General features: G+C 33.7%; 1 protein-coding gene across 4 annotated transcripts; it reads left to right on the top strand.

Annotated features, from left to right (window-relative positions):
* LOC109721435 lies at window positions 1523-25412 on the top strand. 4 transcript variants are annotated; one of them, XR_002219222.1, is made up of 19 exons: window positions 1523-1686; window positions 2508-2600; window positions 3327-3532; window positions 5786-5890; window positions 6706-6806; window positions 7845-7923; window positions 8991-9002; window positions 10923-10988; window positions 14201-14269; window positions 14358-14414; window positions 15031-15108; window positions 17521-17618; window positions 17698-17743; window positions 18681-18799; window positions 19898-20006; window positions 20102-20164; window positions 22707-22772; window positions 24467-25077; window positions 25245-25412. XR_002219222.1 is itself a non-coding variant. In XM_020249079.1 (19 exons), exons 1-19 carry the CDS (start codon window positions 1581-1583, stop codon window positions 24749-24751), a joined length of 1656 nt encoding a protein of 551 aa, XP_020104668.1. In that variant the 5' UTR covers window positions 1523-1580; the 3' UTR covers window positions 24752-25016. The 4 variants fall into 4 exon arrangements, 2 of the variants coding, with proteins under 2 accessions (XP_020104668.1, XP_020104667.1); XM_020249079.1 differs by lacking the exon at window positions 25245-25412 and having other exon boundaries at window positions 24467-24645; window positions 24748-25016; XR_002219223.1 differs by lacking the exon at window positions 25245-25412 and having other exon boundaries at window positions 20086-20164; window positions 24467-24540.

The following is a 25950-nucleotide window of genomic DNA, read 5'->3' as shown; positions in this document are numbered from 1 at the left end:
TGCCCGGAGAAACGCGGTAATCCGGGGCGTGACAGGTTGGCCAAAGTGAAGCACCGAAAATGGCAATTTTTGAAAGTGACGTCTTATTAGTTATTTGGTTTGCAAAAATGAATATGAAAGTAACTTTATAAAAGTGTGTTGATAAAGTGAGTTATAACTGAATCTCACTTTTTTTTTGGGCACAAAAAATTCCTAAGTCACGTGAGATCTTAGCTAAGGAAATAAAGTAAACTTCGGGTTAAAATAGACTTTGAATTAGAGTAGAGTTCGAATGATAATTATTTCTCTATTGTTGTTTGTTTTCATAGCAATAGAAGTGAAGTTTATTCAGTTTTGCTGTTTGTTTAGCAAAAAATCAATGACATAAAAATTATAATTTATACATAAATAATAAAAGCTTAATAAATAATAAATTATAATGCAATAAATACAAAAGTAATATAACTGTATCCATATAAAATTAAATATTTATAATTTAAAATAACTAAATTAATTTTTTATACACAATTATAATTATAAAACCATACAATTATAAATTAAAAAAATATCAATACTTAAGTAATTAATTGCCATTATATTTTAAATATGCAAACTAAATGAAAGAGATACTAAAACTTATTAATCAATTTTTATCATATTTTAAACATGCGAACTAAATAAAAAAGCAATCGGTGTCATAATCAAATATATCTAAATATAGCTAGTATTTTCGCGTTGTATTATTTTATTCCTTTTCTTCTCTTCAGTTCACTGTGATTGATTTTGGACCAAGTCAATTACGCTCTTTTGGGTAACTTGAGTTTCGACTGCATTTTTATCATGACGAATCACATTGTGAAAGTGGCCGTTTCAACCGAAACAACTTCATCTCTCCCCACTTTCATCCAAGCAAATAGGCCAAGTGCTAATCAGCACATACGGTGCATTGCTGATAAGATATTAGTACAATATGACTTCGTGTCGATCATGGCTCAGAACATCGTTTTTTTGAAAATTAGCCAGTAGTTATATAAATAAAATGTAAAATTAATTGATGATAATCAATTATAATATATTGGTCTTAAAAAAATGTTGAATTTTTCATGCCATAATGTGTTGGCGCATAGGAATTTTTGTAGCCGGCACGCATCAGCATAACATGACAGGCACTATGTTGTAGCGTGTCAACGAATTTTTGGTGCAATGCTGTGTTAAGGTACTTAAATCCTTACTTTATATATTATATTTGGTTTAAAATTTTCAATTTGGAGATGGTGAGAACCATCCCAAATAAGAAATATTGCAATTTTACAACCATTTTGTTGGAATAAATAAACAAAATAAAAAGCGGTTCAAACATTAATTGAGCCGGCCCGGTTCGAACCAGGCCTGTCACGTTTGGGCCCGGCCCGACTCGGCCCATTCTGGCCCGGTCTGCCGCGTTCCAGCCCGGGCCGGACCGGGCCGGAGAGGCCCGGCCCAATTTCTTTTTAACCGTTACCCCTATGTGCTGTATAGCGGCTATAAAAAGGCCGCATCACATTTCGCATCGCTCCCAAAATCCCTCCTCTTCTTCCCCCACACCTTCAAAGCCCTCATCAATGGCGATCCGGGGACTCTGCGTCCTCCTCCGCAGAATCCGTTTCCCAACGCGATCCCCCGCTCCTTCCTCGCGAAGATTCGCCGCCGCCGCCGCCGCCGTTCCCGGTAATCGCTGCCATCTCCGCTTCTTGATGTGCCATTTGAATTGGATTAGGGTTATATGTTGTGTAAGAATCCAAGAAATTAGATTTATTTGATAGTTGTTGTCATTTTAGATTAATGCAAGATGCTAGGTTTCTCTTCTTGGATAAAAGTATCAAAAGCACAAGCTTAAGGTTTTGGAGAACACAGTTATTTCAGATCATTTACCATCTCTAATAGAGTACAAAACTATGGATTAATGATTGATATATCAATGACTTCTTGGCTGTGTTGAGTAAGCTAAATGAAGCGGCTATCCATGTCACGTGCGGCTTCCATGTTCCCTATTTGAGATATAAGATCAAGAAATGCATGGAAATAGCATAATTACTGTTTGATAGGGTTTTGCATTTCTGATCACTCTATTGTATTGTATGTAGTAATGTTATTTGAATAGTAATCAAGAAAGGGGGATCAAGGTTGTTTTTGAAGCATTCTATAACTAAGAGATATAAAGCTTTTGACTAGTAACCCGGTGTTTGATTTGCATACGGGAAAGGCACATTAACTAATGTATCTTGGCGCAAGGATTTCGCTTAGTGGGCATATGTTGACTGTGCCATGTCCTGATGAATGTTGACACGCAAAACGGCTTTGTTTCATGGTCTGTGCCGAGCATACTGGTTAAGTAATTCCATGACTTGATGAGCCTGATGATTTGGAAACCAATGATTGGAGTTTACACTTAAGTGGATGTCATTAAGTTATTTTGTTCATCTTATTGTGGAATTTATTGTTGGCTTCGTTTTGCAGATCTTGTTGCTGATATTTTCTCATATTTACAGGTTCGACTTGCTTTCATCCCTTCAGATTTGGTTTTACACAGGGAAAACATCATTGGGATGTGATGTTGGGTGTCTTACTTTCTGGACAAGCCGGTACAAGCTTAGATATGTCAGCGTTTAGCAGTTCTTATTTGTCTATTACTAACTAATAGGAGAAATCTTACTTCATGCAATGACTATTACTAGGAGCTGTTGTAACTCTTATGATTTTGGATCCCTTTTGCAAATCTGAGAAGTACTCTAGGGTATTTGCAGATTTTTATTGGCTAGTGCTTTTATTTAATAAATCTACTGTATCTCGCTGTTGTTATGCTATGCATGGTGAAGAGAGATTTGCCACTTCACTGCATAACATTTTCTTTTTTTTTTTTTTGGTAATAGGGTGGTGCTAATTGATTACAAATATTATAACTTTATACCCCTGCAAAGTTATCTATCTTCATGTATATCCCTGCAAAATGTGAATTTTAAAATACATCCCTTGAAAAACTTAATTGTTACGTATATATATCCTTGCACTTAAAAAGGTTCCTCTTCAGCAAAGTTTTGCTGATTTAAGGACAGTATAGGTAATTTGTGTTTTTGTTTAATCCTCATTCTATGCCTTTTGCTGTAGTTAGTTCAGTAGTCCTTACTTCAAACAAGTAGTTCTTCATTAATGTCTGATACACATTGATAATTAGTATAGTTGTAAGATCTTTTGTAAGTGCAGAAGCATGTTAAGCATATATGTGTATTACTTGCTATTCAGGGTATCAGCTAGTCATGATCGTATCTCTTGAAACTCTTTTTAATCCTGATGTTTATTGACTGCTGCAGCAATTTTTCTTGGTGCCAATGTAAAAACTGTCTTGGCTGAAGATGTGGCTGAAGATGCTTTAGATGGTGAATTGGTTGCTGGTGATGAGCAAGGGGAAGCCTATGTGACTGGTTTACGTAGGATTGAAGATGGTTCAGTGATATCAAATGAACATACATCCAAATGGAGAATATATACTGATATTGGGAGGGATCTATCTCTAAAGGCAAGTAACTGAGCTCGAGCTTCCTTTCTTAGGTAGCGTTTGGTTCGGAAACAAGGGGGGAATAAGCCCTTGTTCCCCTCTTTGTTCCCAAACACAGCGTTTGGTACCCGAGAACAGTAGTTCTCGGGTTTCTAGAATAAGCCGGTATAAGGTTGGAATTGCTGTTCCACCTTTTTCCTGAAACAAGCTTATTCTCAGGTGAGAATAAGGTTAATTAAAGTCTAAAAATAATTTTAATTATGGTATTAATTAATTAATTAATTTAATTAATATATTTAAATCATTATTTAATGCTTAAATAATAAAATAATTTCTTAATTTATTTTTTTATAATTATTAATTAAATTATTATTATTTATAATTATTAATAGTTAATTAATTAATTAATTAATTTATAATTAATTAATTAATTAATTTATAATTAATTAATTAATTTAATTAATATATTTAAATCATTATTTAATGCTTAAATAATTAAATAACTAATTAATTTATAGTTTATAATTAATAATTTATTTTTTATAATTATTTATAATTTATTACATAACTATTATTATTATTATTTAATTAATTTATTATTTATAATTATTAATTATTAATAATTTATTATTTATAATTATTAATAATTTATTATTTATAATTTATTATCTAATTAATTTTTTATTAACTAATTAATTTATAGTTTATAATTAATAATTTATTTTTTATAATTATTTATAATTTATTACATAACTATTATTATTATTATTTAATTAATTTATTATTTATAATTATTACTATTAATTTATTATTTTTAAGTATTATTTTGATGTTAATTAATTAGATAAAATAATTTTAATTTAAAATTATAACTCTTATTCCCTTTGGTCCAATCTAACCATCCAAACATTATTTATCTTATTGCTAGGAACAACCCAATTTTCATCCAAACGTAAAATTGGTCTAGTTCCTGCTTATACCTGAACTTGTACCTATCCCTGGAATAAGCAATTCTTACTTATATCCGAACCTAAGCCTGTTGCTCTTTAAATATTTGCAAGTGTGGTCCATAATGCTGTCCTTCCTGTAAGTCATCATCTACAATTTCTGGTTATAACATCCTCTCTTCCAATATAGAACCCTCCGCTGTATACTATATGGTCCAAATTATTTTAAGATTAACGAGATTGTGAAGCCAATCTATCTTATCTTTGTCTACCAAATAGGCTCCATTCAAAGCTCTTGATTCTCAAGATATGCTATTGGTGTTTCCTTATCTAGTCTATCGCATAAGGTTCTTATCTCTGAATTAAAGGTACTGAACTTTCCACCGCTCTATGGATGTTTCGGCAGATCAAGATAAACAAAGTTCTATATATATATATATATATTGTTTTTCTTTAGCTTGTTTTCTAATAGAGTTGCAGGCATCGGGAGGATAAAAACTTTTCGTTGACGACCCTGTCGGCGGTGATTTTGTCAGTAAGAGATTTAAGTAAATAAAAATCAAGTATTTTATGATGAGCAGGCATCTATCTGATTATGGGAGGCATCTATCTGATTATGGGAGAAAACCTAAATTGACAAGACCTGAGAGGAAAGATGATCAATGATTTATCTCTCAATGCCTTGTACAATCAGCAGAGACATTCATCCCCTGGAGAGTTATGTTGTCGTGGGTTCATAGCTTTGGATATTCATTCCCTAGTAGCTATTGAACACGGATTTGATTACAATATACCTCTAATCATAGAGCCCTTTCTACCCACTATATCTGTCCCCACCACTGCTGCTTGTGTTGGTCGAAGCATGAAGAGCATTCCACAACTAGGACATTTATTTTTACCCGTTCTTTGTGTTATTCAACTGAATAGTACCACTGCTTTTGGCCCGTATTCTAACATGTATTCTGTTAATGAAAGGCAAATTGATGGCAGAACTGTAGGGTAGCACTGCCTTTGGCCTGTATTTGTGCATGCACTTTGTTGATAAAGGCAACTGATGGATTGGGGCTGACTTGAGTCGAATCTAGTTGAGTTCCTCCACTGCTCAGGAGCTTTTGGATGCCAAAACAATTTGTTCATTTTCGTTGGGCATTATAAGCCACTGTTTACCTTCTTTAGTTTCTGTATTTTCATGTCTCCGCATTAGTGAAAAAAAATCTTGTACTAGTACATTTAAAAACTATCTCGACATTGTAATCTACCAGATTCATGTCTTTCTTGAATTTCTTTTGTAGTACTAATAACTTTATTTTCTTCTTATTGCTTGTAGGGAAAACTAGATGAAGCCGAGAAGTATTTCCAGTTAGCTTTAGGTGAAGCTAAAGAAGGATTTGGTCCGAAGGATCCTCATGTTGCCTCATCGTGCAACAACCTAGTATGTTAGTTTATCACAATTACTTTCATTTTTTCTGTCAGTAGCTCCTTCCCTGAAGTTAATATTGGAGTATTCGAAATAAAGCCTTCAAAACTATCAAAACCTACTTCTGTTTTCTATGAGAAAGCTTGAACAAAGAAATTCGTTTATTCTCTAAGAAGCTTACTGTATGATTGAAAATCATCTGCATTTACATCATCAAGTTATCGTGTTACTATTGTTTGTAGCTATTGCTTTTGTTTGAACCTTGTATCTTAATGAACTGGGGCAATTTTATGAATCCTTTGTTTGTCACAATTGACTAGGCCCATAACACGTAATCTAGCTACAATGCTTGGGCCTCAAAGGACTAGCTTACTAGTGTTGTTAACTAGAGCTTAAGCATTTTAAGCCCATGGGTAAGGTACAACAAGTTGCTTCCAAAATGGTGAGACGACATTACTAGCGCTATTATGCTAGCCCTTAGATACCCGCATTGCCAGCACATACTGAATGAAAAAGCCATAAGCCAAAATTGATTCAGGTTTCTACTTTCTACTGCGTAAGATAACACTTTAATATTGTCTAAAAAACTTTAATAGGATACAAGAAGTTATCATTGAGAAAATCTCTTTATAATGTGCAAGAATCATCTTTTACAGAAATGCTAGCTATGCATCATACTAACATATTTCGGAGATGCCTCAACCTTTGTTTCTACTTTGTGTGTGTGTGTGTGTGTGTGTGTGTGTGTGTGTGTGTGTGTGTGTGTGTTTTAATTTGGCTATTTGAATTGTTCCTTATCTATCCAAATAATTCTCCCTTACATTTTGCAGGCAGAGATATATAGGGTAAGGAAGAAATTTGAGAAAGCTGAACCATTGTATTTGGAAGCTATTAGAATATTAGAGGAATCATTTGGAGCAGATGATATACGGTATTAGATGATTTTGTTTCTTTGTTGTTTCTATTTAATATTTTATGATCATGTGGCAAAAAGGATAAGAATAGAAACTGAGGTTTATAATTTGGCTATTTTCAAAAACAAAATGCATGCCTAACCCTGTACTTTGATTATTTTCAATTTAGGGTATGTTTGTTTCATCGAAACTGGACTTTGGGTTAAAGTGGACTTTGTGTTGAATTGAAGTTCGGTGAAAACTATTTCTCTCCCGCTGTTTGTTTTCATAGCTATGGAAATGAAGTTTCTTCAGTTCTGTTGTTTGTTTGGTAGAAAGTGCATGATGTAAACTATAATTTATGTATAAATAATAATAAATAAAAATAATATAATTATATTTCTATATAATTAAAAATTTAATTTAAAACAACTAAATTATTTTTTTATACATAAATTATAATAATACAACAATAAATTATAAAGTAAAAAAATTAATATTTAATTAATCAATTTTCATTATATTTTAAATGTACAAACTAAATGAAGAAAATACTAAAACTTAACTAATCAATTTTTATCATATTTTAAATATGCAAACTAAATAAAAGAGTAATTAGTACCATAATTAAATATATTTAAATATAACTATCTTTACCTATTATATTATTTTATTATTTTTTTCTTCTCCTCTCTTCACCGTAATTGACTTCGGCCAACGGTGGGAGGCCGAAGTCAATTACGCTATTTTGGGTAACTCGAGTTTTGACCTTTTTTTTTTACGGCGAACCAAACAGCAGAAATTATCGTTTACGACCGAAAACGACTTCACCCCTCTCCACTTTCACCCAAACAAACAGGCCCTTAGTCCCTAGATCAGCGCATGTTGCTGCAGTAAGTTGATACTAAAAATTTTATGAAAGCTGAGAAATTTTTTTTTTTTATCTAAATGCTATGTGTATGCAACTTGGTTCAATGTGAAAGTTCAGTAACTTTCTTTCCGTGGTGTTCTTTTGCATACTCTTGTATTATAGTCGATACTATTCTTGATCGACACAAATTGCTTCTCTATTGCAGTGTAGGTGCTGCTTTGCACAACCTCGGGCAGTTTTATCTTGCTCAAAAGAAACTTGATCAAGCTCGAGCATGTTATGAGGTTGTGATGCATTTCTTTTATAAGTTTTGAATTTTTGATTTGTAAGGGATTTGCTTATATGGTTGTTGGGTTAGATTTAGTAAAAGGGTGCCATATGATGTTTCATATGTTGGAAGATTGTACAACCCATTTGTGGTTTTGGCTATTGTTTGTGTGATCTTACTGTATTGTTGGCGTGTTCCTCTGTAGTCTTTGTATCAATACTCCATAATGTAATTGTAATGATGGTTTTTACCTTATCACATTGTGACAAAACTAAAACTACGGGAATTTTATTTTCTGATCGGCTAAACTTGATGCAACTGATAGTATTTATTTGCCTCTGCTGTTGAGTCAACTCTATGTAACATTAACTTGCAAAATTGAATATGCACCATCTATAGATTTAATTGCATCTACAAGAAAGTGAATACCAAAGCTGTATTCTTAGTCAAAATAGTCTTGTGGCAAGTGATATCTGAAATTTATTCTTTTGTGGTCAAATATTAGTCAAATAAACCTGGAAAGTTCACCTGAGTTGAGGCTACAATGCCATGAGGAGTTTTAAGATTTTATTTAGTCAAATATTAGTCAACTTCTATTTTCCAAATGTCTTTGTGTAAGTCACTATGTAGCTTATTGAGAGTGACTGATTTTCTGTAGGGTTATTAGTGTATTTTCAGAAGTTAGCAGCGGTCCAGCTCTATAGTGCCATTCCAAAATCTTTGGCTTTCACTCTTTTATCCTAATATAAATAAGATAATTTGTTTTTCATTATTAAATTGCATCAGGAAAATGTCTATTATTTTAAATATTTTTTGGAAGCTTCATTTGCTTAATTTAATCTGTTTAAATTATTTCTCTCTAATTTACAATAGGATTGAAAGAACTTTTTTGGTTTTGTAATTTTATTCAACAATGAAAATGTTGTAAGGCACTTCTTTTCATGCTGTTTATACCCATACGATAGGCATTCTTGAATCATCTAATTATGTGCTTTTGTCTTCCTTTTTGACAACACATTTTAACCTTACTATTGCTTTGTACTAACAGTGTTTTGTTTCTTCTTTTGCTGTTTCTTTTGGCAGCGGTCCTTGAAGGTATGGTATCTTGTTTCTTTTCCAGTCAGTGCCTCATTTTATTAATTTTGTTTCTCAAGTAGTGATAGCAATATAACTCAATGTAGCACATTTCGGAGCGGTTGACCTATGAATAGAATTTAAGCTAGTTGGTCTTTTTAGTTAGTCCAGGACTTTGAAATGATAACATTTAGAAAGTAGAGAATGTTGATAAACTGTTGTTGGTTTTGCAAGTTTACTCTGCTATCAATACATCTAATGTGCTATGATGCCTTGGTGATTTAGATCATATGTTTGCTCTAACCGGTCATAATTGCATGTGTGATTTGCAGTTTCTGCCAAACAACAAAACCCAAATTGTAATGTTTTGGTTTACCTAGGTACTAATGCAAAAGTACTTCAAACGAATCCGCAACTGAAATATTCTGGTTCCAACGAATCCGCAACTGAAATATTCTGGTTCCAACGAATCCACAACTGAAATTTTCTGGTTCCAACTATAGTGGTATAGAAAAGTTTAACTTAAAATTGGCCAAAACTAGCCTATAAGGCCTAAGTTTATTCATCTCAGGATATTTTATAGTATTCCATATGTTGTATACTTGTATTTTTACCTCTTCTGTAGATGGAAACAAGAAAGTTAGCTTTCTTTTACAAAAGTAACATAAACAGTCACTTGAATATATCGAAATTTTGGGAAAGTTTTCTCTGAGAAAACCGTTGCGAAAGTTTATTTTACAATGGCTTCCTAGTTTTCTCCATTTAATTTGAACTTTAGGTTTGAAGCTCTTTAAATCAACATTCTTAATCCCAAACCTGGAATTGCTGTGACTGTTGAAACTGTTGTAGTGTTTAAACTGAAACTAAAGCTAGAAGTCTAGGAACCAGGCCAAAACTGAAACTGATATTTCGAGACATTTATTATGAAATGCTAAGCGGAGGTTAATAGCCTTGGCAAGCAAACTAGCAAAGGACTTGTGATGCTAATTGATTTTTTTTTTTTCATGTTAATTGATGCTCGAATAGGATACCTCCAACCTGATTTTGGTTACTACGCATAGTTTATATCAATTAAGTATTGAATTTAGATGTTGACTAGTTTTGCTTTGATTTGAAACATCATTTTTAGTGTGATTAGGTTTCAGTTGTAACATATTGAAATTACGACTGATGACCATTGAACAATGATATATTTTATTTTGTTTTATTTTATTTTTGGGTTAGTTTCATACAGGTCCCTGAAATGTTATCGAAACAGAAATATCCTTACAAAACTTAAGTTATCAGACTTATCCCTTTCAAAATTCTCTGGTTTGCAAATATATCCCTCCATTCTGATTCGTTCAGATATGTACCTGCCGTTTGATTCACCGTTAATTTTTTAATGGTTGGTCCATGAAATAACTATTTTGCCCTACAAATTTGTCCCTATAAAAACCCATCTTTCTTTCTTTCTCTTCTCACCTTCGCCGTGGTGCGTACCTCATTTTTGCCGCGACCGAGGGCCTCGCCTTTGACATTGCCGCTGCCATAGGTCTCGCCGTCTCCATGGATAAAGGGGAGACGATGAAAAAGATGACGAGATTCAACGTTGGAATACAAATTATATATATAGGGGTGAAAAGGTTATTTTACCCCTTAGCTAACTACGATTAGCTTTTTTTACTCATGGTTATTTAAATTTTGGTAACAGACGAATATATTTGCGGACGTGAGGACTTCTGGAGGGATAAATTTGATAACTTAAGTTTTGTAGGGATATATTTGTTATTTTATACATTTGTAGGGAGCCACATGCAATTATCCCTTTATTTTTGTAGAAAAAAATACATATACTTGAGTGGTCTTTTCCCTAAATCTATAGCAGGCACCAAATGATTTGTTTCACAGTTTATGAGCTTAATGAGGACTATTGTTTACAAATTGTTATTTGTTATGTAGATTAAAGGGCGTGTTTTGGGTTATGGCCATCCAGATTATGCAGAGACAATGTATCATCTTGGTAAGGTAATCTTTTATCTTTTCATCATGATGATGTCAGCTAACCCATGTCTTTCTAACAGTGCTTGGTACTTTGCTTGTGTATCTTGGAGTTCCTAAAGTAACATGTAATCTGACAAAATTCCTTTGGAAAAAGCAGAACCACCTGAACTTTGCTTGAATTGCAATTCACTACCCAAACTTTAGAACATTGACATTTACCACATCAATATATGATTTAGGTGCAATCCATTACAAAACCTCTATTTTGTCAATTGTGCCAGACATTCATTGTGAAAATTAATTAATCAGATGAACATATTAAAGTGCAAGTTGGTCATTTTACTCAAATATGACTCACGTGTGATGAAGTGACTATCCATATGCCTATCCAAATCAACAAAAACAGAGGCTTTGTGGTGGATTGCAACAAATTCATTGTTCAAGTTTCAATGATCAAAAGTTCATGTCATGAATTGCAATACATCCAAGTTTTGGAGTTTATGGTGCTTCTTTCGCCTTCTTCTGATATGCTGGTATAGCTGGATTTATAACCACTTGAACCTCCAAGAATGTTGTATTCCATGTTGGAAAGTGAAAAGGCTTATGCCATGGTATTTTGGTTGTCATAATGAAAGACTTTCAAGTGCAGTGTTCACATAAGTATGTATTGTAGTTACAAATGTGTCCTATTATGAACAGGTATGCCGTTTTAGTTGCCATTTTCGTATTGGATACGTATTGGATATTGATACATGCTGCAATACGCGTACAATATATGTCCAGTACCTAGTAGAGTCTCTGGCACTTTATTTTTTTATTATTTTTATTTTTATTTTAAATGCCTAGATACACAAGGGATACATGAGAACTATGGGAGGGAGAAAGAAGAGGGACATGGGTTGGCCTTTTTGGGTCTGATTTGAGTTGGAACAGAGCTGAATGGTTCACAAGGGATAAGGCGTGGCATGAGTTGACAACAAGCTCCTGTTAGCAGTTTTGCAAGATTAGGAACTAATTAGAGTGCAATTATCAAAAGAACAACTCTTGAATAAGTCATTAATTGAGGGGTGGAAGGCTTAGAGGGAAGTGGCATGTTGTAAGCATGTTAAATGGTTCACCGTGTGTAGTGCTCTTAAATGGAAAAAAAAACTAGCCACCTGCGCTGCGCCAATGTTGCGCTGACATTGCAAGTGGGATAGTTAGTTTTCATATAATTTTGTAGAGGGACCAATCCAATAAAATAATTGTAATGGAAAACTTCAGATACCCTCCTGTGGTTTACCGGTTTTTTACTTTATTACCATGTGGTTTTAACTGTATCACTTAAGTACTCTGTGATTTTTATTTTTGTTTTTCGTTACACCCTTCGTTAACTTCCCGTTAAACCCATCACGTGCTGTGCATGTGCGTCGGAGATGTCCCACAAAGGTCGATAGAAACGACATGAAACTCCTCCATAGGGCTTAATCTTGATCATTTTTGGTGTCTTCAAAAGAAAAAAAGTGATGATCAACAACGCACGTGCGGAGAACGTGACTGTTTTAACGGAAAACTTAACGGAGGGGGTAAGGAAAATGAAATAGAAACCACAAGGTACTTAAATGATACAGTTAAAACCACAGAGTATTAAAGTAAAAAAGTGGTAAACCACAGGGGAGGTATCTGAAGTTTTCCCTAATTTTAAATAGAAATGCCCAATCAGTCTAATAATTCTTGGAAGAGATGGCTTGTGAAAATAGTTTTTATGTTTCTAAGATTCTTTTCTCAGAAGTTTTAGTCAAAGAAATTTTCGTTTTGGTTGTTGACTAAATAAAAGCCTTCATAAGAAAAGGCATTTCATGGCATGTATTCCATCACAAGTTAGAAGAAAATGAATAGGTGAACTCCTATCCATCTTAATATGTATGTGTGTGTGTGTATATATATGTATGTATGTATGGATACATACATAGAGCAGGGCTGCTGTGCTCTTAGGAGCACGGAGGCTAGGCTTTCGTGCTCCTAAGCCGTTTTTCATGATGGAATTTTTGAATCAACGATCGGCTCCGTTAGACTTGATCTACCATATTTGAAGTATCTGGAAAATAAATTTTGCGATTTTTTGATATCATTAGCAATCGAAAAGGTTCAAAATTAATGGCTAAAATAAAAAATCTCAAAAAAAGTGATGATATAGCACTAAAATTTTCGATCAGGGATATTGATCTTTTTGTAGATAGTATAAAGAATTTTTTATCAAAATTTCATCTGATTTGGATACTTCTACATCGTTAAACTTGAAACGGTAGACATCAACTATTAAAAATTATTGATTTTGAACCCTTTCGATCGTTAGGTAAATGAGATCGAAAATTCGTAAAATTTATTTTCTAAATACTTCAAATATGGTAGATCAAGTCTAACGGAGCTGATCGTTGATTCGAAAATTTCATCATGGAAAACGGCTTAGGAGCATGGAGGCCTCCGTGCTCCTAAGAGCACAACATCCCTGCTCTACATACATATATATATCGCTAATTTGAAGACGCAGAAACATAGCATAATTGCCTATAACTAAAAATAACAGACATATTTATATTTTGCAAGTCGAAACTATGATGCATTATGGTATAAAGATTTGAGTATAGATTTTTTGAAACTAATGTTTAAGTAGAGATCTAAATGTACTATTTACCAATCAGTTTAGCATGGTGTATAACAGATTAGGAAAGCTCTCACCTATCTTTAACCATTAGATGCTTACTTTTGTAATCAAGCTTAGGCAAAAGTCATCTTGAAGTGGAAAATATACTTGTATAGATGTCGTTGTATTGTATAGCTTGCCACTTTGGCTTTAAACAAGATAAGGTGGTGTTCAAAATAAAAAAATGAATAAATTAATAAATGTATAATCATTTTTTGCGTGGATGCCTGCAAATGTGTATTCACCATTGTAAAGTTGTTAGCATGTTTTAGTTGCATTTTTAATCAGCATTTTATGATCTGATGATTAACTGGAGGATTTCCTTGATTTACAATATAGAAGAATTATTGTAATTTATGATATGAAATATCTTTTTTAAGGAATTGTTTTCACATCAGCAGGTTTCTATGTGAAAGCTAAGTTTGGTACATAGATTTCAGATGTGAAAGTTCCACCGTAGTCATGTATCATTTGCATTTTTTTTTTCAACGTTTTATCAAACAAAAAATCTTTGTCCTAGCTAAAAATAAGTTTGCATTTTATTCTCTGTTAGGTTTTATATCTGCAAGGGAAAGAAAAGGATGCAGAAGCCCTTATACGGGAGTCTATTAGGATATTGGAGGTTTTTTATGTATCTCATCTCATGAAGATTTTAAATGGCAGTACTTAAAAATAGGAGATTTAACTGGCGGTCATTGACTATCCTCTAGGAAGCTGGTATGGGTGAATCTACAACTTGCATACGGAGGATGAGGTATCTATCTCAGGTGAAATAGGAAATTTATAATCTCCATTGTTATATATCTTTCCATAATTTCCTCGCAAGATCTATTATGATATTACTGATGGAAAATCCCTTGGTAGAAATAGTCTGTGCTACTATGTGGTTGTTTTGCATGGCAAAGACAGTTCTAACATATTATCTTTCAATCAATTATGTATTTTAAGAGGAAGCTGGCGAAGCCGTTTTCTTCTTAGAATTTGAAGTAAGGATCATAGGCATTTGAATTTCTTGCTATAAATTTTCTTTTTATCATGACGATGTCTGTGCCAAATATTTCAGTTTAAAGGATCTAGAAGTCAAAATTCTGTGTACTTTTTAATATAGAGGAAATTAGAGGGTAATTGAATAAGTTTTTGTCATTATGCAAAAGTAGATTTCTATTTCTCCAAGCATCTCAAATTGTTTGCACAGGAATATATGAATTGTCTAGAAGTTATAAGAACTCATGTGCCATGTTTGAGATCCTTTATATTTGTCACCTTTTTGGAGGATAATTAATTTCTTCTTCACGTTATTGAATTGATCTAAAGAAATTATTGTTAGAAAATAATGATATTTGTTTCTTGAAATGCAAGTGTGTTTAATTTTATTTCTTGTAGGTTTTGCTTAACTCCAATCGACATGCTGAGGCTGAAAGTCTGCAAAGGAGGTTATTACACAGCCTGGAACTTTCAAAGGTCTGCCAACTCACTTTGGTTATACTTTATGTTTTCTTGAGAAATCCTTCTCAAATTTGAGCAACTTTTTGGCTTTGATATTGATCATTAACTTCTCACACCATTTGCTTCACACTTTTGGTCAACTTGTTGCTTGATTGTGTCCTTTTTTTCATAATTTGATTTGCGAATACCAACAGCTATGAGAATCATCTCTTCTGTATCAAATGGTATGCTAATGGTTGAACACCACTTGATCACCCTTAAGATTGTTTCAGCTAGTAGTTAGAATTTCTTTTTCCCAACTTGACAGTTGGATCTACGGTATAGTAGAGTGAGTGTGGCAACACAATGTAGTTTGGTCGTAGTTGATATTTATCTTAAGAGATGAAATAGAACCAATTATCATAATGCTGGTAGGGAATCAGGAAAGTGGTTTGTTTAACATCTCTGTAGAGAGAAATATCAGTCGGGAGGGTACACTTATGGAGAGTTTCTGCTCATTGCCTTTGTAGAGTAGCAGAGGAAGTTTTAGGTGAATAAAAAAAATAAGTCGTCAAATTGTAGAGCAGAAATATACACGGAGAGAAAGTTATAGGAAGTTGCATGGTAGGAATGAGGGCATGTATAAGTAAAAATTTGACGCTTCTAATGAACTTTACAATAATGTAGGGACAGAAGATAGGATATTGAGTATATAAGTTGGCAAAGGGAAGGATACAAGAGTAGGGACAGGAATTATGGCAGGTGTTTAGGTGTAGCAAGAATGATGAAGAACAGGGTTCTGTTTAAATACAATGGGATATTGACATATAAAACTAAAAGCCAACATAAAGTCTTTTCCTTGACCCTTGGGGAAATGCACCTGGTGCAGTAGCTAATCGGGTGGCTTTAGAAGCGTGTGTACAAGCTCGTAATGAAGGACGTGATCTTGCTCGTGTAGGTGCTGAAATTATCCGTGAAGCTAGCAAATGGAGCCCTGAGCTAGCGGAATTTAGGACCCTTGCAAAATGATGCAAGTCATCTATTTTATTGCGATGAGGGTATCTTGACACTTAAGACACGATTAAGGTTCAATAACATTGATAAATTGCAAGGTTGAGAAATGGAGGTAGAGATTTTTGTTTTGTTAGGAAGCATTTAGGTTCAATAACATTGAATCAAAAACTTACGCAATGATTAAAATTCAATAAAATTGAGGAGAGCACACCGGGAGTACTCTGAGATAGATATGATACATTTAAAGCTCATGGAGAACTTTGTAGATTTGCTATATGCGCTGTTGCTCTTAATGGTGCTAAATGTTGGTTAGGAAGAGAACATAAAAAGATGAACTCAACAGATATGAGCATTTTGAGGCGGTTGAGTGGAATTACAAGAAAAAAGGCAATTTAGAGTGAAGATATTTGCTCTTAAGTTAGAGTTTCCTCAATTTAGGACAAGATTGTGGAAATCCTTTGAGATCGTATGGCCATATACAACAGAGCTATACAAAATGCACCAGTCTTAAATAGCACTGTCCAAGTAGACAACATGGAAAGTAACAGAGAGGGGTGGAAAATGGCTTAGAATGATTTGATTGCTATGAATATATTTATCAGTAGAAAAGCTTAGTGTTGAGTGGCGAAAGTGGATTTCTATCACAAATAATATCTGATAAATTTAGACTTTAAAGGACCAGTCTGAAAGAGCATTGCTGCCCAAGTAGGTCACACAGAAAGAAAGAGAGGTGGAAAATGGCTTAGAATGATTTGACTGTTATGGATATAGCAGTAGAATAGCTTAGTGTTGAGTGGCGAAAGTGGATTCGTATTGCAAATAATATCTGATTAATTTAGAGGATTCATACAATAGACCCCTCCCTCTTGGTGTGAGAATACTACTTTGTTGAGTTTAGTGGTTGCTAACTTGAGCAAGCGAAATGAAGAGTTTAACTTAGGATGAATTGCACAAATAACTTGCTTGTTTTATTTCAGAGTTGTTAATATTGAGGATTTGCATCATAGTAATGTTGTTGTGGATTTAGCAGGAGAGGAGCTTAGTGTTGAATGTGAAAATGCATTCCTGTCGCAAATAATATCTAATTAATTTAGAGGATTCATATGACATGCCCCACATGGGAATACTGTTTGTGAGTTGAGCGGTAGTTAACATGAGCAAGCCCATCTGGAGTGAAAAGTTTAACTTAGCATGTGCTGCACAAACAACTCACTTGTTTCATAATGTTTGTAGACATTCATATGCATTCATCTTAGCAAGCTACTGTGCAACTCTAGCTTATAATATGATTATTCCGGTGATATCATATATTTCAGTTGATGGCTGAGCCTGAGCTAGATAAAATGTAGTTCCTTCATCATCTTATTTGTCCAACTTTTAACCATCACATGTTACCGTCTTGCAACAAAATTAATATTTCGAGCTATATCATAGGGATGGGAATCATTGGAAACTGTTATTGCAGCTGAATCCCTGGCCTTGACTCTCCAATCTCTTGGGAATTTGAAGGAATCACAGGAATTGTTGGAAAGGTAATGTCTTCTACCACTTCTATTCATATCTTTTCCTCTAATTTTGTTGTATTAACTGCTATAATGGTTATGCTTTCAGATGCCTTGTTGCCAGAAGAAAGATTCTTTCTGAAGATCATGTTCAGGTATAATCTTTTTACTGGTAAAATTTGTTTTGAGAAATCTACTCAAATTTGCGTTTCTTATGACGTGGACTAAGCCTGATGAACTGACATGTTTGAATTAAGCATCATGTATCCAAAATCATCCGCAAACTGGAAGTAGGAATGTAAACTGAACATATTCATAATTTTTTTAATTTTTATTAACATTTTTACTATATGGACTGGCATTGCTTTTTGGAAGATTAAGTTTGCAATCTATGAAGCACTGTTCATGGATGAAAATGGTGGTTCTTTCAAGCACCATTTTATTTATTTGTGAAATCTTGAAGGCTGCTCACCTCAATAGGTGCATTAATGACTTTTATCTGATATCCATGTTAGAAAGACTACAATCTAGTCATTTGGAATAGCTTGGAATATGTGGATGTATATCCATTAATGTCATAAGCAGAATAGCAACAGAAATACAGATTTTTCTCCTTTCTGGGTGTCCATACCTTTGGTGGACTGAGATAATCAGATGGTGCTTAGAAGGTTGATGCCTTCTGATCTTTATGTAACCACCCTGATTGTTAATTGATTGTGCATTGGAGCAATGTTCAAATGGTACAATTCATAAATAAGAAACATGGTTGTAAATTTATGAGAATATTGGAAAAACACTGAAAGTGACCAACCAACCACCAGGGAATTGACAGTAGTTATTTAAGTGAAACTCTTGAACTTGTAATCATCTTGAAAGTGTGGAGAAAATATTTCCAATAGTATTCATAACTATTCTCCTATATCGGCATGGCTTGATATGCAAATATTCTAAAACCCGTCAAATAATGAAGCAAGGAATGGTTAATTTTTGGTAATTTCTTGCCAATCCTGTTCTCTGGAGCTTTTTGTTGTATCAATGTGCATTACTTCAATCTTGAATATTACTTACTGCTTTAGTTTTTGCTTGTTACAGGTGGCTGCAAACTTTCTTCATTTAGCAAGAGTTGGTCTCCTTAGTTCTAAGCACTTACAAACATCTGATGCCGAAGCTGAACTCGATAAGGCAAGACTTCTTCTGGATAAGTCAATCAGGTATATGTTTGTTCCTTTTCTTCTATCTGGTAATTTGTTGGTCTTAGATTGGTCAGTCTAATCAGCAAGTAGAAATTTGAGAGGTCAACATGTTCTTTGGTTTGTACAATATTGCAATATTGCAGAAGATATCATACTGGGGACTTCTCATGCTAAAAAGCCTTCCACTTCCTACTGATAAAAGTATTAAAGCAATTGAATGTAAACCCATAAATTATTCATTACTGATGACATATGTTTGGACTGAACTTCTTGTGAACTTTATTTTATTTTGAATCTTTTGATTAATGTTTTAGGATTTATGTAACATACATTTTATCAGCTGATGTATTATTTTATTTTAAATTTTTTGTCATATAAATATTTCATATTGTGGTCTTACTCTTTGATATATTTCCTTCGTTGTTCTTAATATTCTTGGACCTCTAGTTCTGTATCTATAAACTAAGATTATTTACTAAGGAGAATATGATCCTGAAATAGTTTTGTGATTTTGTCATTCTGAATAAGACCTGTATTCATTTACATTAAACCTTAAGCAGCAAAATATTCCATATAGCTAGGGCCCTGTCAATAGATTCTAGGAAGCAATATATTAAGGTTTGGTGTGGTTTATGCTGTGCAATAGCTGAACATGATGCATGTCTAGTGCTTAATTGAGTTAAAAACTTAAAAAGATCAGTTGTCACCTCAGTAAAGGTAGGCTGATGAAGAATGATAGGACTTGCTATGTCCAGTGCTTAATTGGGTTAAAACTTAATTGAGTTAAAAATCTACAAGTCAGTTGTCACCTCAGTAAAGGCAGGCCGATGAAGAATGATAGGACTTGCTATGTTCCATTAGAAGTCTTATACCTAAAATGATTGTTAGCATTATTCAATTGTATAATCAGGAGATTGAAAATAGTATTGAATTTTTTTTACCTGTTATTCCAAGGATTCATATGTATGCAGACAGTGCAGCCACTACTTGCAAGGTTCTATGTGTTCTCAACGCTAGTGTTGGGACTTTACTGTTTTATGCAGACTAAAAATGTTGGTTTTTCACTTGCAAGGCTCATTTATTTCCTTTTCAGAGATTTCCTTTCTTTGTTTTTAGGATAACTAAGGCCATTTTAAATCCTTCAAAAAAAGTCCAAAAGAGTGTTGATACTGCTAGTGCATTGGCTGCAAGTGAGAGAGAGAAGCATGAAGCTTTTATCGTCCTTGTGAGTTTTTCTAACTGATCTCGTCACATGTCATACTGTTTAATCATCTGGAGTTGTCAAACCCAAGGTCTACTAATAGTTCTCTATGCATGCAGTTACAATCACTAGATGCTGTTGGCCTTTTGGAAGTCAGAAGATGTGAAGTTCTGATGTCAAAGGTATATTCCTAAATTTTTGTGCCTTCTATATTGATGCAAATAGTATCTGCCAATTACTATTTTCACTGTTTAGAAATATCATATAGTTCAATAGGTCCTATCATTTAGTTTTCTGTACTAATTTAAGGTAGGGTATGGCTTGTGCAGATTTATCTCTGAATTGTTGGTTTTAATTATTTATAACTTATAAGTTTACGTTTTTCTTGACATATCACTTTCTATCAATTTTTTTGGGTCTCACTCATGCAAGTGTTACATTTGACTCTTCATGTTATTAAAGTTCATTTTTGATTTTCTTCGAGTCGAGTTTTTATCACTGCTTCTTGTTCTATACATATACTTTTATGTGATGGATTTTTATTTTCTTTTTTACTCATTTTTTGTTGCTGTTTTTCTATTTCAATTCAATATGTATTATTGTGTTTAGTATTTCTGCACTTAATCCATTGCTTTGCACTCGCTCACTCAGCATGTAGGAGTTCACGAAGTATGCTGAAACCTGGATTGGGTACTTGTAGGTTCTATTTCTACAATAATTACTGGTCGTATAATGAAACGGACATGTTTCAAACACATTTGTTGTATAAATAAAATCGCCATTTTCTCAGATATTTATAGCAAACAACCTGAGGTTTGTTATATGGTATTTATCGAAGGTTAAATATGAGGGCTTTTTTTGCATTTAGCCTCCTGGCAAATTTTTATTTTAAAATTCGCCTTGTCAAAATTTAATTTGCAAAAATAGCCCTGGGCCTGCCACGCAGGCGCCACGTTAGCGCCACGCGAGCAAGGCCAGGGCCCATGTGTTAAGTTGAACACGGTGAACCATTCACCATGTTCAAACACGGTGAATGGTTCACCGTGTTTAGTACGTATTTTTTGTATATTGAAAAGAGGAATAGGAAGTAGGGATGTCAATAGGTATGGATATCCGAAATATTATCCGAATCCAAATCCGAATAAATTATATATATATACATAATTTATTTTTATTTATTTATACAATATATAAAATATTTAATAATTTTTATTTCTTAGATCTTCATCCAACGGTATAGATTTTTAAAACCCGCTGGGTTCAGGTTCGGGTTTCGAGTTTTTGGTCGGATATGGATATGGGTATGAATTTTTAAAATCCGTCGGGTTCGAATCCGGGTTTGGATTTTAATTTGATTTTCGGGTTCGGGTTCGGATTTTTGAAAAAGAAAAGAAAAGGAATACAAATTCCCTATTCCTCTTTTCAATATAATACGTACTAAACACGGTGAACCATTTACCGTGTTTAGACACGGTGAATGGTTCACCGTGTTTAACTTAACTACCGCTCCCAGCCCCGTCTGCGTGTCGCTGACGTGGCGCCTGCGTGGTAGGCCTAGGGCTATTTTTGCAAATTAAATTTTGACAGGGCTATTTTTAAAATAAAAATTTGTCTGGAGGCTAAATGCAAAAAAAGCCCTAAATATGATATTACTATACTAGAAGAAAAAATGGGCAATTGCTTTTATACCCCTGAAAAGTTTACAATTTTTGTATTTACTCTTCTTACAAGGCTAATATTAAAAATATCTTCTTAAAGTTCCAAGTTCTTTCAAATATAATCCTAGAGTTAAATTTTGTTAGTAAACTATTAGGAACAACTGTTATTTTTGTGAAATTACTATTTTGCCATTTCAAATATACCCTTCTATCTTCACCAACTTCTTATTTGCCCTTAAGTTAGGGGCAAAAAAAGTACTTTGACTTTTTGCACTTTCAAATATACTTTTTTACCGTCACCAACTTTTCTTATTTGCCCTTAAGTTAGGGGCAAAATAGGTATTTTCACTATTTTTTAACTATGGTTGAAATTTAACTCAGATTTAACCCAAGATAACTTAACGGGCACTAACAGCGGGGGTATATTTGAATAACGGACAAATATATCAGGGGTATATTTGAACAAAAAAAAGTAGGGATAAATAAGATATTTCAGAGGTTTTGAGGGATATATTGGGAATTATCCCAAGTAAAAATGGGGGCTCTCTTTGGGACGTGCATAGAAGTACTATGCTGCGGGAGAATGCAGTGCTGCTGTGGCTACTTAAATAACCTCATTATTGTTAGTTCTTTCACTTAATTCACACCATTACTGTACATTTATCTGCAAAATATAGCGCATTCTGAAATGAATATCTGAAGTTCGAAATTTTATTTTAGTATCTAATCTTTCATTTCTTTTCAATTTAAAGATTCCATCAGGTTCCATTTATGCTTAATGGTATTCGTTACAAAAAGTTATATAATATTTTGTCAAGTAATAGAATATATTTTGTTGTGTTACAGAATTTTCTGTCATTGGAATTTCAAATATTCTTGAGACTTGAAGCATAGGTACTTAAAAAATCATGCTGTAAGGATAGGTAGCAAAATAAAAAATGTTAAAGATCAGGTGCACATTTCAAAATGTGCTATTGTTTCGGAGAGATATGTGCATTTTTACCAAATTCGTATTGTTAGCAAAATTTTCGCTTTTTTTTTTTGTTACATTCTCTATGAAATTCAGGAGTCATGTGAATATCCGTTCGAGGCTGAACTTGCACTTCGTGATTGCCTTGCAATATTCAAAGAGGTAGTTATTGTGCTTTCTCAACTCTTTTTACTTTACTGTCAGTCATATTTCTTCTAAATTGAATGCTGATCTATTGTACAATCACGGTAGAAAATGTATAGAAAACCCCTCAACTTTAGGCCCTATTGACATTGACCCTCCAACTTCGTTATTTTCTTTTTTGGCACTCTCTCATCTTTTGCTTATTTTATTTAAGTTATTATACTCAGTTGGATTAGGGATACCATTCAATGTTCCAATTATTCTATTTAATTTAGCCTTTTTTTTTTTATAGTGTTACCGTTTTTTGACTTGATCTTGGTAATGACCCATAATGATCAAATCAAAGTCAAATGGATTAAGTGCTGATTTTCAAGAACGGGAATATCCTTTTTGAACAAAAATTTCATGCAATGGAATGTGCGGATTGATGATGGAGGAATACTTGCAGTCTACACATCAATGGGTTGTTTAACAGTTAAAAAAAAAAAAGAAACTTGGCAGTATTCTTTTTTCTGGTTCTCTTTTTTCTGAAAAAGATTCAAGCTCGGCATCGGATTGGGTTGCTTTGAGAGCCAACATATCCAATCGCAGAGTATCTGTTTCTTAAAAACAACAAATGCTTTTCTATCGACGGAAATGCAGGATCAGTTGAGAGCTATGTATCATTGACACTTCTGTAAGTCTCACGTGTCCGTGTCGGACGCGCGCGTGTTTGTGTCAGACACGTGTATGATGTGGATGCTTCTTGGACGCTCATTTAATGCCGATTCATAGCGCATACAACTATATATATATATATATATTTATTTTTATTTTACTTTTTCTATGCATATATAATGTAAGATCATAAATATTTTAGTTTTTTGATGAATGCATACAATTTCTTTTTGACAATATAAATAAATTATGTATGGTGGAGAATTTCTTTTCTTAAAATATATGAATTATCAATAAAAATTTTACTAACTTTTATTCGTACAAGAAAATAATAATATTTATGATCTTACATTATATATGCTGGAGAATTTCTTTTCTTAAAATATATGAATTATCNTAAATTATGTATGGTGGAGAATTTCTTTTCTTAAAATATATGAATTATCAATAAAAATTTTACTAACTTTTATTCGTACAAGAAAATAATAATATTTTATCAAAATTAATATTTTATTCATTATAAAAATATATTATTATATTCATCATATTATATTTTATTAGTAGTGTCCATGTCGTGTCCGTGTCCATATTTTTTGAAAGTTGCCGAGTGGCGGTGTCCGAGTCATGTCGTGTCTCGTGTCTCGTGTTAGTGTCCGTGACGCCTAGGTTGACAGTTTACGGCCCATATGAACGGAGTCATTAATTTTAATGTTGTTTTTCAATTCAACCGACATAAATATCTTAAATTGAAACAAGGAAGCATTCAGGGATGTCAACTGGCAAAAAAATATGTATGGTGGTCTCGTCTCCATACACTTTTACCTATTACTGATTAATTGTCATTCTATTCCTTTCCTTTGGCAAACGTTCATAATTATTATCGACATGATTTATTGTTGGTATTCGTCGTTGGCTCCTAGCATGCTTCATAGTTATCTCCAACGAATATTCTTAGTGCAAAATATGCAACACATAAGGTTGTTAGATGGGCATTGTTCTGAATTATGTTTATTGTTCTTTTCAATTTCTCTCTTTCACGAGGCTCTTTCATGCAGCCTCATATGCGGAACATACTGATGAACACACCGGATGTCAAGGCAGAGTACTTGTCATGCTTAAATCGCCTCTCAAGCATAATTAGGGACAGTGCTGTAGAGACGGAGAGGGCGAAAGAGCTTTTTGAAGAAGCCCAGCGGATAGAGGCCGAGCTGTCCCCGAGAAAACACAGAAAATGGTACAAATTTCTTTCGAACTAATTATTGGGAAAGTGCTATACTTCCTAAATGTGATATATATCTTAATCAACTACGAGCGCGGTTTGATCTTTTCCCTGCAGTTAGTTTTATGTAAGAATGTGATTGGTGAATAGACAGAATAAGAGCACCAGAGCCTAGAAATTTCCATATAAATACTCCCCATCAGGTATAGTACATTTCATACTGAGCATCGCCATAACAAGATTTGCTCTGGTAATATTTGATACTATAAGCAGTGTTGTATGTAGTTACATTTTTTTTTTTAATATATCTATTAGAGATACTACTGTGTTAAATTGAGTTCAAAACTATAAATATTTGGCGGCTGGAGATTCACACAGCTTCAGGACTTTGGACTCGGATGTTTTCGCCAACAAAAGGATGTATCACTTGGAGACCAGAGAGACCAGGTAATGCATTATGATATGTGTAGTATGATACTAATGTATGCATCGAACTTCCTCAATTGTTTCAATTATGAAGTAAAGGGCCGGTTTGGCCCGACTGAAGCTTCTGCCGTAGTAAGAGGCATTAACAACTTTTTCTAAAGCAGAAAGTGTGCTTTTGCGTGTCGCAGAGGCGGCATTTCACTTACAGAATGTGCTGTAATGCCTTCTCTTTTCGAGTCGGGCCGAACGGGCCATTGTGTCGACTACTTATCAAATTGGGTTGGTTGATCCCTTACTTGTTTTTGGTGCAACTTTGTCGATTGTTAAGGCCGCAAGAAAGAAAAATGTTGTTACAACACTTTGAAACCTCCCTGTTGATTGTCGCATCCTCATCTCTTTCTCCTCAAAATAGGAGGATGTTGTTTGGATTCCTTTTCCCCTTTGGAGTTCGGTGAAACTCAAAATTTGATCAGCTCTACAGATCTAAGTCATCCTGTGGGATCTGCAGTTCCGTAAAAAGCGACGAAAAGCGTAACTTCGGCATTTCAGGAATATGGAAGAGGATGCTGCGATGCCTCGGCTGATACCTCCACCATTTGGTCGATCTTTACTGCTGTGGCTTCGGTTGTACAAACCAAGAATTGAAGTGCCCATCGGCACGGGCCGTGTCTACCGTGCCGTATCGTGCCAATAAGATATCGGTACGATACAGATTTTATGCCGATGTCACACCTCAAAATTTTCTATTTTTTAAATTAGTAAGTAATTTTTTCAATAAAATTTAAAAGATTTGATAAAAATACAGAATAAACAGTTAAAATATTTTGTTGCTAAAAAAAATAAATAAATTCATGCTATTATGTGTAAGTACACATGAATTTTTTTGTGATCGGC

Source organism: Ananas comosus, linkage group 15 (assembly GCF_001540865.1).
Source record: "Ananas comosus cultivar F153 linkage group 15, ASM154086v1, whole genome shotgun sequence".
Lineage (NCBI taxonomy): Eukaryota > Viridiplantae > Streptophyta > Magnoliopsida > Poales > Bromeliaceae > Ananas > Ananas comosus.
The sequence above is the reverse complement of the archived record's forward strand: the minus strand, read 5'-3'. Positions and strand labels throughout refer to the sequence as shown.